Below are 14,286 nucleotides of genomic sequence, written 5' to 3' on the forward strand. Positions count from 1 at the left end.
GAGAGACGGACTCACCTTCCTATAGGTAAGAGGCCGTGTGTGTGTTTCTCAAACAGAGACACAATTGTGTGCAGCTTTAAGGATCCTGTGTGTACTATGCGTGCGTGCGTGTGCGTGCGTGTGTGAGATACAGATCTACGGAGCAGGCATGCAGCGACTGTCGGAGAAGCCCCGGGCTGATAAACATCTCCAGGGGCTATTGATGCTGTATTTACGTCTCGAGGACAAGAAATTTCATTACTTCCAGGGGGGGCTCGGGGTGGGAAGCAGTCGTGCATGCCTACAAATAAAATATCCACATGGTGTAGACTACACACGCACGTGCACGACACACAGCTGTCTGAAAATTGGCTGCCTCTTCACAAGCATTCTTCCGGATCCCTCCACCTCCTCCTGTCGCCCTCTGACAGACTGAACACTGCACTCAGCTTTCATTACAGCTCGACTGAAAGAGACAAACCGGCGAGTCTATGGTGCTTTTATCAAAAGTACATATATGTTACATGTGTGTTTGTGACGTTGTGCATGTGTGTGCAGGTTGAGTATTCAGTTATCTGCAGCTCCTCATCATTTAAAGAAAGACAAGAAAAGGCCTCGACCTGGATGTGCCGTCTGTTTTGGATTGGTCGACAGGTTGGAAAGTGCCTCCACTCTCACAGTCTGTCATTAGCAGCAAGTGCGAGCATTTGGAGCGACTTCATACGAGGTCTCCTAACCTGTACTTGGAGGTGAATCCCTTTGAGAAAACATCCTCACAGGTTAAAGGATTTCAGGATGAGTCACCTGGAGGAGCCACTTGAAGAACAAATGTGGAAACTGTTTTTCCGCAAGGTGAAACTCTTATTTCAAATGAATGTGTTGGTTTTCAATTAAGCGAAGGACAAGTTCACACACAGAGGACGTGAAAACTAAATAAAACTAAATAAAAGCTCCCGTCTGCATCATTAAAGCAACGTTATGGGACTTTTTTGGCATTAAAGTAGGAGATTCAAAAGTATTTTGATGTTTAACTGACTTGGAAAAGGGAGAAAGTTTTGTCGAAGAGTCAAACTGAACTGTAGATCATTTAAAAAGACTAAGAAGTCATTGAAAACCAGCGTTTATCTCCAATATTCTGCCGGGAATCTTTTAAAAGATGAAGAATTCTACACAAAGGGTTTCAGCAGGTTCAGACCTTTTAAGAACATAATGATTGAAATCTAAGACCCGTGTCAAGTAGGACAGATATCAAGGAATACTGAAGCCCTGGAATTACTTAAACTTCCCTATAATTAAAGATAAAATAAAGAAGCCTAGAATAACCTTTGAAGCTCCACGTTATCTCTGAGATCATGTCTGACCCAAGTGTTTGTTGACTCAGTTCTTCATTGGTCTTGTTTGTAGTTTTATGACTGTGTGTTAATATCTGTATTGTTGAGAAAGAACTACAACACAAACAGACATTACAAATGATGCACATATTTTAAAGCATGAAGGAAGTAAGGTTAAACCAATGTTAACATAATTAAGACCTATTATGTATTTAAGACTCTTTAAGGACTAAAATTAAGATGATTAGATTTTACACTTAAGATATTAAGACCCTATGTTAACCTTGTTAACTGTTTGCAGCAGCAGCTCCTGTAGTTGTTAGCCAGGGATCATGGGTGATATCCAACATTCATTAGGGTTTTTTTTAACATGAAAACCACTTAAATAGTTAGAAACACGAAATAAACCACGTGAGGCTGCAGAGGGCGCTGTCGCTCAGTAAAAGCTACATAGGGTTGCTTTAATTCTACCATCACAGAAACACACACAGCCGTGATTTTACAACAAATAAACACAAGCTAACGTTTCAGGATTTAAACAAAAATGGATAGAATTTAAACAAGTTTAATTTCCCCTCTAGTTCAACGTGTCTGTCAACATGTAGTCACTCTTAAACACGGGGTCAGAGGTTGTGACCCCATCATGCAACAGGAGCCCAGGTTTACTCAAGACAAACAAAACTGATGCTCCTCATCCTGGCTAAGTGGTAAATGGGTGCATGGAATTCAAGAAATTTATTTCATCACTCTAAAGGGGAATTGTTTTGGTCATTTGTTTTTCAAATTACTCACAGGTTAAACATTTCTAACATTCTTCTTTGCAGATTTGCATCTGTGCAGAAACCAGCCTGAAACACCCGCAGACAAATATCAGATAAAGCATCTTCTTACCGTGCGCTGCAGTCTGGGCTCCTCCGTCTCTGGCCGGTTCTCCCCCGGGGCTCCTCTCCGCTCTGGATCCGGGATGCGACTGACTCAGCGCCGGGGACAGGAGCTCAATGACCCCGCCTCCTCTCCATGGCCACACACCTCCGGTTCTCCTGCACCGGTGAACAGGCTCTGATTTGCCCTTGTCTCCAACACGGAGACAGGGAGGAGCTCAGACAGCCTGGGACCATCAGGAGAAACTAATCCACACACTTCCACTGAGGGAAATGTAGGCAACACGTTTTCAAACATCAACTCTTCACTTTGGATGTTTTTGAGTCGTGGGATTGTGATGTCAAAAAATAAAAACAACTTCTACTCGTGTCGTTTTTTCCATCACAGAACTTTTATGTTAACACATAAACAGAAAAACAGAAAGCTGGACCAGGATGAACATCCCACCTGAACAAGTGCATAGGACTGAATAAAGAAACCAACTCACACTCACAGGAGACAAACACACACTTTGACAAATTGAGTTGAACATCTCAAATTTCTCTGCTCACTTTCAAGCACCGGGTTTCAAAGAGCCTTCGAAAATATTAAAACCTAAACATTAACTGCAGGCTAAAAACAAATGGCGTCCAAAAGGTGCACTAAATTAAAAGTAGATAACTTATGGTTTAACATTAACAACCACAACAACTACAACTTTTCAACAAGTTGTCTAACTCGATTGCAGAACAGTGCATTACGTGTAAACATTATTTATTCTGTCCAAGGAGCTGCTCCATGACAGAAAGGAGCAGCTGCATCAGCTGCTCCAGGTGATCCATCTGTGGAAGAGGAGAGGAAACAATGACATATTCATTTTTATTTCTACATTTTGAAGTACGACAGGAAATCGTATGTCATAAAAATAATTAAAAATTATGCTTTTCAAACTTCAGGCCTAACCTTTGTCTTCAGGCTGGCACAGCAGCAGCCGGAGGTCTGAGGATCTGAGATTCAAACAGAAGGACAAGTGAACGTCACTCCATTTTCAACAGTCACAAAAAGACTTATTGGAAATTTGAAAACAATTTACTTCTGACAGTCGCAGATCATGTTCTTGTTTTAAAAGCTGACGTACCATTAGTTTCTGTGATCGCTGTTAATGGTGGCTCCATTTGATTAACAATCCTCTGCACCGAATCTTCTGAAACACACATTTTTCAAAGATTTCAGTAAAATCCATGATGAAAATAAGAATTACCTGCTGCTTCATTTGAACCTAATTAAGCAAGGAAATACAATGGATACCAGGAACCAGATCTTAACTATTAAAGCACCCACAGCGCCCTTATGAAACCACAGTTAAAGTCACTAGATCCCGATTTTTAACATTGAAATAGTGATGTCACTAACCACTGTCTGATTCCACATGTGTTTTTTTAATCTGTTGGTGAGTAAGGGGCGTTGGCTCTGAAGTTAAGGTTGATCCACTGGCAGCCGCTGTGTGTTCAGGCCTCTTCTGGGCTTCAGGTGGGGACTTGGGCTGTGGGCACTGGGGCTCGGCCGTGGAGCTGACAGGAGGTGTGCTGCGGTCGGTTTGTTCAGCCCTCTGGGGGGTGGCTGGGGAAGGATTTGCCTTGGTCAGGATCTGCAGTGCTTCCACTATCATTGCAGTGACTTGCCCTCCGCCTCTCTCAGCCGGCAGAGTGAGCAACAGCACGTTAGCGGAGCCGTCGAAGTCCAGAGTGGTGGCGATGACGTCGTTCAAGAAGACTGTTTGAAACAGCTGCAGCACTTCTTTTGGCCACACGACAGGGAAGTGCTCCTTACCTAGGAGAAGGGAGGAATTACAGATAGCACAATTATGGTCTAGTGTTAAATTAGTTCCAGAAAGAAGAATATAAAGCTGTACAATTACCAGCGAGGGTGCAGCGGGTGATCTGAAAGGGAAGCTGCAGCAGGTGCCCGGGGATCGGTAAGATTCGGGAGAACGGCACCTTTTCAGTGTTGCCGTAATCTGCGTAGATGACTCTCAGCTCCGTCTCACCGGCTTCCAGGACCACTGCACGGTACCAGGTACTGTCGGCTGGAAAAAAGAGAAGTCCAACAACATTTATTTCATATTTTGGTGGATTTTTGAGGAATAAAAGTTTTAAAGAGGATTAGAATTAGTTTACAAGCTCCAGGTGTTTTCATTGTAATGTGTTCATTGAGCTTTCTGTTAGAGATTCAAAAGGGAAACTTTATTGAACTTGAATTGAATTATCTGAGGCCGATAACACAGACATTCTATGGAAATTTGTGAAGTTATCAATAACCATTATTTACTGGTCTTTCGGTCAAATATCCGCCCTTAAAGTGTGCCGAGCCCGTTCCAGCTAGGAATCCACAGACACTGCAAAAAAAAACCTCCATTAAACTGGAACCTGTAGTTAGCAAAGCTATGGAATGTATGCCAAGGTATAGTCTCCTACCTGCATACTGTGTTTAAAGCAGAGCCGCTCCTATGCTGCACTGAGCACACGCTGTGTAATTATATCTACGAGCAGACCCCAAATTACCAGTTTGGGTCTGCACGGGTTACAACTGCAGGTGGGGTCTCAAGAGTCGTCAGAGAACAAACATAAAACTGGATTTTAGAAGGAAGGAAGAGAATTCATGGAAGGCGACTGGGTGAAAGAAGATGGGAAGCGATGGATAGTTTCTTTCCTGCGATCATTAACCAACGTGTGGGAATGATGATACCTGCGTGAGGCGGCTTTCCCCTGATTACAGTGACCATTAAACCCCTTGATGCAATTTCCTCATAAACCACAATCTGATGTGAAAAATAACCTAGCGTGGAGTCTAATTATATTAGTGTGATGTTTCACAATTATGATTGTCAGCCATTGTGCAGAGCAAATAGATGTAAGGAGGTGAAACAGGCACATAGTCATTCACCTGTCTGACACCTAGTGGCTTTAAGGAGTAATAGCAATGACTAAAACCCAAGTAGAGCACATACCTCCACATCCAACAGTCCTAGACCTAGATATTTTAATCATGTCGCACCAAATTGTACAAACACATCCATATCAGTGTCCTATATATGCCTGATTTTTTCTATAAAGTTCCATACATTGTTCCCTTGGAAAACTATGAAAATGTCCAAATATCCTATCATGTGAATTGTATCAGTCTATCATGTGATGTACTGTATGAATAATATAATGTTCCTCACCAGAGAACTGGACGCAGCAGGCAGCCCCCGGACCTGGTCTGCTCAGGACAGCGGAGGACAAAGACGCCTGGTTGTTGTTGCAGTAAGCAGTTACGTCCTTCATCAGCTGCTGCAGCATCTGCTGGTCTACTACTGAAAAAACACACAGCATTGACAACGTGAAGTAGTGGCTGAGGCACTCTCTTTTTGTTATCACTATTTGTATACGAGCGACGAAGTGCGGGTTCTGACCCAGACTGGGAGCAAGCAGGTAGAAGAGGGAAGGACTAGTGTCAGCTGCGATGAACGGCTTAAAGGTCGTGTTGAGAGGCAGCTCCACCGTCTTCCAGTCGACTGGGAAAGATGGAACTGGAAAAAAAATTTAAGATTATTTAATCAGGCTCCTTAAATCGACCAATGCTTTTCATTTAGAGTCATCGGCTGAAGCTGACCTTCTGATGGCACGGCAGTCTGCTCTTCAGCTGGCATCTCTTTGGAAGTGGCTCCTGCCTGGTTGGAGGCTTGTGCACGTATTTGGCTGAGCTCATTTTGAGTTGTACTCTCTGGGGATTTGGCTTCAGAGCCTGTGTTTGCATGAGTCTCTTTGGGAACCTCTCCAGGAACCTTGGCGTGCTGCTCAGAAATTAGGGCATCGGCCACATTCTGCCCTTTGCTCAGCAGCTCCACCCCGAAACCCTGCTCCGTGACAGAGAGGACACGTGCAGAGAGCAGCTCGCCGTCCACCAAGGTCTGGAACGACAAGATCGCCTCGCTGCTCCACTCTGAACCCGGAGGCTCGACACCTGAAAACCAAACAGAACAAATACACATTTTCATCTCAGAAGATGGACAGGATACTTTCAATCTATTAGTAACTATTTTTTAACTTCCTTTAATTATTGTATGTCTTATGTTGCTGCTAAATAGGCTACAGTTACCACAATGCCTCCACCAACCAATGACATTACAGATAACATCATGTGTGTCCAGCCTTATCCAGACTCATAAAAGTGTGTCTAATTAAGACTTTGAAGTGAGTTCACAGGGACCTTGACCTTTTCACCACCAAATTCCAATCAGCTCATCCTGGATTCAAAGTGAATGTTTCTTCCAAATTTGAAGAGATTCCCTCAAGGCCATCTTAAGATGTCACATTCAAGAAGCCAAAACAAATGTTTTATGAGGTCACAGTGACCTTGACCTTCGATAGCAAATTCAAATATGTTACTGCCAAATTAAAGAAATTCCCTCATGTATTATCAGATCCTCATAGTTGGACGAACATACGATAAAAAAAATAACTCCAGCTTCAGCTGTCGTTTGCAAGGAGGCTTAGGAACAAATACCATGGAACAATTACTTATAATTCATATTATCTTGGAAAAAACACACACGCAGACACACGACACACACAACCTGAGAGCCAGCAGCGAACTGCCTGGAAGGGTAGAGCCAGGAGTCGTTGTGTAATGGATCTCAGCTGGTGCCGCTCTACCATCAGGCTGTAGCCATAGTCGGCAATGTTCACTGACACCTGGTTCTCACACAGCTCCTTCACCATAGCCCGGTACCAAGCTCCATCACCTGAGGGGGGAAACAGAAACACAATATATTCCCACATAAGGAACTAAATGGTAAGAAATGTTTTTCTGGACAACGACAACAGAACTCAATTAACACATTGTCCAAACAGGGAGACTCACCACGAAAGACGGCACAACAGGGCTCTCCTACTTTGGGCTCAAACAGTGAGTTATCCGCTTCGCAATGCTGCTTCAACTCAGCCCCAAGATCCATCAGCCGCTGGTGGTCTGACAAAACACACACATACAATGATGAGGTCTTATTAGGACATCTGAAAGGACACAGTTTCATACAGACTGCAGTGTTTCTTATAGTTGGTTCGAGGTACTTGCATCAGCCTGGGGGAGCAACAAAGAAAACAAGTCATTGCTAACCATTTCCTACTCAATAAAATGCTCTTTGTGTCCACAAACATATGGCAAAAGAGGAAAAAAAAAACAAACGAAGGATTGGCTGTACTAAATAGATGACTTAACTCGATTAAATGTTCTGTCAAGATTAACAAAGAAACTGACAGCAATATTACTGTGAGAAGTCTAAATGTCTGATGTGAATAAGGCCCATTAGGGACAGTAATAAGACTCAACAAGGCTATATTGTGATTCGTTTCTTTGTGACAAACCAATGATGGTGGCCTTCTATGCTCAAACAGCAATACCTGCAGGTTTGTCTAAGCGGCAGTAGAACTCTCCAGGGTTCCCCAGAACACTGGGCAGCAGCGCCACTGTCTGGCCGTCACAGGGAATCTCAGGGAAAGACCACACCAGAGGCTCAGAGGCTGGAGTCGACACTGAGGAGCACAGTTCAACACATTCAACATACACAGGCGCAATTTTACTCTGTGTTTTTTGAGCAAAAAAGCCTCAAAATGTAAAGTGGGAAAGATGAACTTCAGACACTTCTCACCAGGCAGTTCAGGAGAAGCTGATGCCGTCTGGTCAACCTGCTGGTCGCTACTCGTGGTGGCAACAGGAGCGGGTGCAGCGTAACCGGCAGAGATCAGCAGCTCAGCTATATTGGCCTGAGGATCGCTGGCCTCGTCAAGTATGGCCACGGAAGCTTTGCCCTGATCCGCGCTCTGGATCTCAATGCGCAGTATTCGGTTCGATACTCTTCGCCGCAGAGCCAACAGGCAGTCATCTGACCAACTCTCCTCAACAGGCTGGACCCCTGGGAAGGAACAGCACACACAGGATGGAGCAGGTGAGTAACCATGGACTTAAGTCGGCATATATTTCTGTTTTAACTAGGGGTGTCACGATACCAAAAATTCAGTAGTCGGTGCCAATACCAGTAAAATAACACGATTCTCTATGCCAATTTCGATACCACGGTAAAAAAAAAGTGCATTATTTGGATGTTGTTAATGTCATATACCGTAATTCAATGTGCTTGCGCTGCGCATATACTGAGGGTTGTACGGTAGTTGCGGTCGCATGTGAGTGACGCTTTGTTGTGAGACACGTTATGCATTAAATGATACATCTGCCTCACGCCGGGTTTACACCGGACGCCAAAGCGACGCCAAAGCGACTCGTAAGCGCAGCACCAAGCCTTAAATAACAGCTGGCTCCCATCCACTCCCATGCGCCGCTTCAGCTTCCGGTGTAAACAACCATGTGCCGGCGCGCTAAGGATTAGCGCGGAGCGGCAGCGTTGCTTCCGTGTCCGGTGTAAACCCGGCGTCAAACGCAAAATACTTCCATACAAGACTCTTTGTGCCTTTTTAATAAACAAGTCGAGGTGGGGCGAACGCTGCAGCCGCAGTTGCCGTCTTGGTTTTCAGAATGTAAACGTCGACTGGCGCAGCACCGATGCTAATGCTAAGTTGCTAACAGCTGCTGGCATCGAAGCTGACGGTGCCTACGGTACTTCAAAAACTTGGGCATCGGCATCGTTTTGTTATGTTAGTATCGAAAGGTATCGTAGGTATCGATTCTCGTGACATCCCTAGTTTTAACATTTCAATTTAGCAAAATCGGATTGTGCCAATGAATCTGAGCAGTTTTCTGGCAGTGGCAGAGGAGACATTGAGACATGACAGTAAAAAAAACAAAATCTGCAGGCATGCAACTCAATACAGATTGATTAAAAAGAAGTTTTCTTACAATTTAAAATGTTGATCAGTGCTTATACTACCTGCTAGGCCACAAGGCATAGCCTGCATTGGCAGGGCCAGCAATGAAGTGCTTATAGGTCGCAGGTGACCTAATTCCACCTCCTCGGAGTTGCCAAAATCAACATAGCCGACACAGACGCGTTCTTCTGAGGGATATGCCAGAACTTTGGCCCTGTACCACTGCTTGTCCTCTGGAAGAAACGCACACAGGTCAACAAGTATCCATCACTTGTTATTTTAAATCTGTGAATAGACTTACTGATATAAAAAAAAAAACACAGGTTTAATTCACTTCTCATTTGGCCAAAAAAAAAACTTTGTTCCAGTGAAACCTGGTTAAAACAACAGTTTGCATGATAGCTTCTAGAGTAGATGGATTATGCAGTCGAGTATATTCTAATTAAGCAAACCCTTGTACTGCAATGTGTTCAAGGAGCCCAATTAGTTGTACCTGTGAACTGGGCACAGCAAACAGTGCCGGGTGCTGGTCTGAAGTTCTGAGGGGCTGGGACATGAGCGCAGTATTCCCTCAGGTTCAACTGCAACTCCTGAATCACTCCTGTGAACCCAAATCTCTCAACTTTAAAATACAGAGGTCCAGAGGTTTAATTTGTGTGCACTAGAAAATAAAAAGCTCCCTACCAGCATGTTCCACCTTCTGAACAATGAGGTCAGTGGGTGATCGGGAGTCGATGACCACAACAAAAAAGGAGTCACCCACTGCCTGGGTCAGAGGCTCTGGAGGATGGGCCCAGGTGTTGTCGTCCTTTCCGTTGGAATGACGCTTGAAGTTTTCCAAGGATGCACTCATCATGACGCCTGAAGGGGATTAAACAAATACTGAAAATCATTTTAACGAGAGTGAGGGGTGAAAATGTTTGCTCTGAGAAGTAGTCATTAGTTTCTGTCTCTATTTAATTACCATATTTTCCCTTAGACTTCATGAAGGACTCATAAAAGAACTTCATAAGTATAAAGATATGCACTGTCAAACTGTTTATTTACTGATGAACAGTCTGTGCATGTATTCTGTTCGTCTGTGGGTCATGCAGGAAGGCCTTGGAGCATTACAGCAGAACTTATCTGGAATAAAAGATAATAACTTGCACTGCTCTAAATTTTTAGACTGTTGAAAAGTACAAAGTTAGATGATGAACAGCTGTGACAATTTGCCACTAGCAAAACATCTGTTCATATCTTCAGTTATAATGTGATGAGCTTGAAGACTTCTTATTCTTAATTTGAATATTTATTTGAAGGCAGGAGGAAAAGTTCACATTTGAACTGTAATGACCTGTTCAAATTGAAAATGTACAGTGAAAAAAGCATCAGACTGCCTGAATCCGTTTGCCTCGTGATCCAGCAGAGGGCGCTCACTGTCAGCCTGACCTATTGCATGCACTCTTGACCTAACAGTAAAGTAAGCAAGTAATGTTGCATTATTCTGCTACAAAAATGGAAGGATACTTGTGAGCAATGTCATCCTGAGCTGACAAATTCATTCAAACTGAATATTTGGACAAAGTGAACATTACAGCAAAATGCCATTATCCCCAGTTATGTTCCTATTGGTATGTGGCATGATGCGAGTCAGGGTGGCTGAGTAAAGATTAACCCATCTTACTTATTTCCTGCTGAGTCGGTGCTGCATTGACCGGTTCCTCTGCTGCATAACCATGTTCAAGGAGGAACATGCTCAATGTCTTTCCTACAGGAAACACAAACAGGGTTACTGACTTGAAGTTGGACTTTTAATCGTCATGTATTCCAGCCTTTCTAAAACTTACCCACTGAAAGATGGATGTCCACAACGTGGATGCAACTATTCTCGACTGTTTCCACCAGCTTCACAGTCAGAGTCTTGCCAGCCAGCAGCTGCCTCACTGCAATACAGCACTCGATGGACCAGCTTGTAGCCAATGGCAGCACCCCAGCGATACGACACTCCATTGCCTGGACATAACAGATGCTAGTGTTGGAGTCATCATGAACTTAATGGTTGTCTGAGCATTATTGATGATATTCAGGGACCAAAAATATATTTGATCGCATTAACTGCACCTTTGGACACTTCTAAAATTTCAACCAATTTAAGTGGTGTGACTTGACACTTACGCAAGGACTGAATGGCTGGATGTTGGCACTCAGGGGCCTGATCCTTGTCACAGGGACACACTCTTCATTGCCAAAGTCGATGTAAAGGATTTTAGCCGTCATCTGGTCAGGTGACAAATACTGGACGAGGCCTCGGTACCAGTTCTACACATAAGAATTGAGGCAAACACAAGTGACACAGTCAAGGACACAATCTTCTGCCTCTTAAAGATCATTCAGAAGGTCTCTGCTCACCAGATCAGAGGAGAACTGCACTCCGCAAACCTCCCCGTCACAGGGTACGTATGTTGTTGCTGAGGGGCAGCTGTACGTTTTCTGAAGCTCCACGCTGATGACTTTCAGGTCCTCCATCAACTCAGGGGTTTGGCTAAGAAGGTAAAATCTGCCGGGGCTGTGGAACTCGACAACAGATGCCTATAAACCATACACAATTACAACAAACCAATACTGACACTTGGTAATAAATATCTGCAGTTGAGAAAAAAACTGGGAGTGTTTTACCTTGATTTCTGTTCCCATAACAGATTTGCACATATTTAAGTCTTTTAAATACACCCTCTGGAGGCTGGGTGTATCAGCATGCTTTAATAAACAGAGAAAAACCCACAAAATGATCGCTAATTATTTCTAATAATGCAACTGTAGAACTTGCAGATACAGACCAAAGCTGTGCAATTACCTTCAACTCCAACTGGCCGGCCTGGTCTCCTGTCACAGGAGTGATTTCCTTTGGTTTTTCCCTTTAGAATAAGAGATGCATTACTTGCTGGACATTACATATAAACGTAAAACATCTTTGGTATTTGACAGTCTTCTTGTTAGGAGTATTAAAAAGTGGTTATAGCTGACAGTCAGCGGGTGAACAGGCTTACTTTGCAGGTTCTGGATCAACGGATTTGCACGTGTGCCTGTGCACTTTCCAGTCTTCTGTCTGACACACCACCGAGCAGTAAGCCGTCTTCTTACAGCGCGTGCATCGGAAGTTTCCTACCAGTGCAGAACAAAAAAAACGTTGTATGTTGTACAAGTGCGATAAATAATATTATTAATATGTATTATCATCATCCTTTTCCATCACCACACCCAAATAACTAGAAAACATCTTCCCATTGCTGCAATTATCACACTTACATCCCTTAGACCCAGTAGTTAGTCAGATTTGTTCAAATTTGTTTGTGGAATTTCAGAAAGTAATTTGTGGGATAATGTGGAACCCTTTCAGTGAGGCAAAACAGCCCTTTATTAATAACACATGCTTGTTTGTCAACTTAATCACAGAAGCACCAATGCCTATTGGTAAAAAAAAATATGTGAATTTTTCAATTTAGTCTGATTTTCATATCTGGCATAGGAGGAGGTTTATGATCAACAGCATCACCTTGATTCTAGACACGTGCCCATTCTTCACATTCAGATGCACAAGCACCAGCACTGAGCCAAGACGATTTGTGGTAAAAAAAATAACACCAATCACGACTTAGAACGTCTTTATCGGTGAATTGAACTGGTATCGCTGGCTGCTTTTAGCTAATGGACCTGAACAAACCAATTTATATTGCACCGTTACCTTGGTGCCCACAGTAGTTGCAGAAATACACAGTCAGTGCTGGGGGCTCGGATCCCAACACCTGTGAAAGCAGGAAGAAAATGGCATTGAGAAGGGGACACTTTAATTTAAACAGGCTGATACAGATTTAAGATGAAGACGTTTAGCTTTGACACATACTCCAGAGAGGTTCCTGATGACCAGTGGATGAACAAGACCTGAAAACAGGGAAAAGTTAATGAGTTGAAATATAAGACACAAGAAATATTAAGATGTGGATCATATTTCCATGCAAATATCCAAGAGAGATAAAAACAGAGGTGTTCCTGGCAGGTTATGAGTCCTACCCCAGGACTTGGGGGATTTACCTTCTCCGGTGGCACCAGCAGCGGGACCGAGGGGTGCTGCAGCTCCGGGCCCGGAGAGGAGCCGCAGGGCCGGGGAAGACACGGCCATCGGGCTCGATGATGGCTTCCTCAAGGGCAGGTTGGGTTGAACCATGTTTGGAGAAAGTAAGCGGTTCATGGTGACACCTGTCCGCGGAAAAATACCACGAATGTAAAGTCAGAGAGTTCATGAACGGATTAAAATATGACACGTGTGCAAAGTGCGCAGTTTGCATGTGAACAACACGACACTAGCTCGTTAACGGTGCAGCTATCGGAACTACTTTGCAAGCCAACACAACAATAATGTATCTTCACATATTTACAAGTGTACAACACAAATAAAGAATATAGAAAAAATATGACACGTGTGCAAAGTGCGCAGTTTGCATGTGAACAACACGACACTGGCTCGTTAACGGTGCAGCTATCGAAACTTTAGCTCGCTAACTAGCTCTTTGCAAGCCAACACCACAAAAATGTATCTTCACATTATTACAAGTGTACAACACAAATCAAGAATATGGAAAAAATATGGATTTTCATTTTTTTTGGGGTGTGTTTTGCGCAGTTCGTACTTTACCTGAACGCACGTGCTGACGGGGAATAGGGAACGGAATGTGGCACGCATGCGCAGTAGAGTCAATGGCAGACAGGTGGAAACGTCAGGACGGGATGAGAGGTGGTTCAATTTTATTTTGATAATTTTTTTTTCACTTATAAAGTCTATTTACAATTATTAAGACCGTAGAAAATAGTGAGGGAATTAATTAAGTGAAAGTGATAAAGGAAATAAAATGTTCTAACATAAATAAATAAACTAATAAAGTGTTTATATGTGCTTTGGGTACTGGATCCCTGATATATGTGCAATACAATGGTTCATGTTCATCCATTCACTGAACATATGCTCACACTGTACATCTTTGTCTTTATTCCATATTTTTCTATACTTTTTCTATTTCCTTACACTTAAGTATTATTATACCTACACTTAAGTATTGCATGTAACTTATGATTACCTACTGATGCCTATTTTTGACCCTTGTTGCTGTACTATTGCAGATTTCCCCCATTGTGGGACTAATAAAGGATTCGCTTACTTTATCTTATCTTATTTCAGCCGCAAACAATAAATGTGGAAAATAAACCAAAAACTGTTT

The 14,286-nt window shown here is 43.2% G+C and overlaps 1 protein-coding gene across 1 annotated transcript; it reads right to left on the minus strand.

The window, feature by feature from the left end:
* Positions 1-2,941: 2,941 nt before the first annotated feature.
* On the minus strand, positions 2,942-13,262 carry tdrd1 (tudor domain containing 1). Its single transcript, XM_061095291.1, has 25 exons — positions 13,106-13,262; positions 12,918-12,955; positions 12,759-12,819; positions 12,064-12,178; positions 11,871-11,931; positions 11,693-11,773; positions 11,426-11,605; positions 11,192-11,335; positions 10,864-11,029; positions 10,701-10,784; positions 9,719-9,895; positions 9,528-9,635; positions 9,097-9,267; positions 7,864-8,127; positions 7,616-7,747; positions 7,077-7,184; positions 6,790-6,957; positions 5,826-6,176; positions 5,626-5,742; positions 5,395-5,523; positions 4,090-4,257; positions 3,585-4,001; positions 3,310-3,375; positions 3,135-3,178; positions 2,942-3,013 (listed from the first exon to the last, which is right to left on the minus strand). Exons 1-25 carry the CDS (start codon positions 13,260-13,262, stop codon positions 2,942-2,944), a joined length of 3,579 nt encoding a protein of 1,192 aa, XP_060951274.1.
* Between the last annotated feature and the right edge of the window lie 1,024 nt (positions 13,263-14,286).

Source organism: Limanda limanda, chromosome 21 (genome assembly GCF_963576545.1).
Source record: "Limanda limanda chromosome 21, fLimLim1.1, whole genome shotgun sequence".
Classification (NCBI taxonomy): domain Eukaryota; kingdom Metazoa; phylum Chordata; class Actinopteri; order Pleuronectiformes; family Pleuronectidae; genus Limanda; species Limanda limanda.

Excerpts from the sequence above, each read along its gene's own strand:
- tdrd1 (XM_061095291.1), bottom strand. The coding sequence starts at position 13,262 with ATGAACCGCTTACTTTCTCCAAACATGGTTCAACCCAACCTGCCCTTG. Across the intron at positions 11,336-11,425 it reads TGCAGTTCTCCTCTGATCTG|AACTGGTACCGAGGCCTCGT; the intron begins GTGAGCAGAGAC and ends TCTTATGTGTAG. Across the intron at positions 11,030-11,191 it reads TCCAGCCATTCAGTCCTTGC|GCAATGGAGTGTCGTATCGC; the intron begins GTAAGTGTCAAG and ends TGTTATGTCCAG.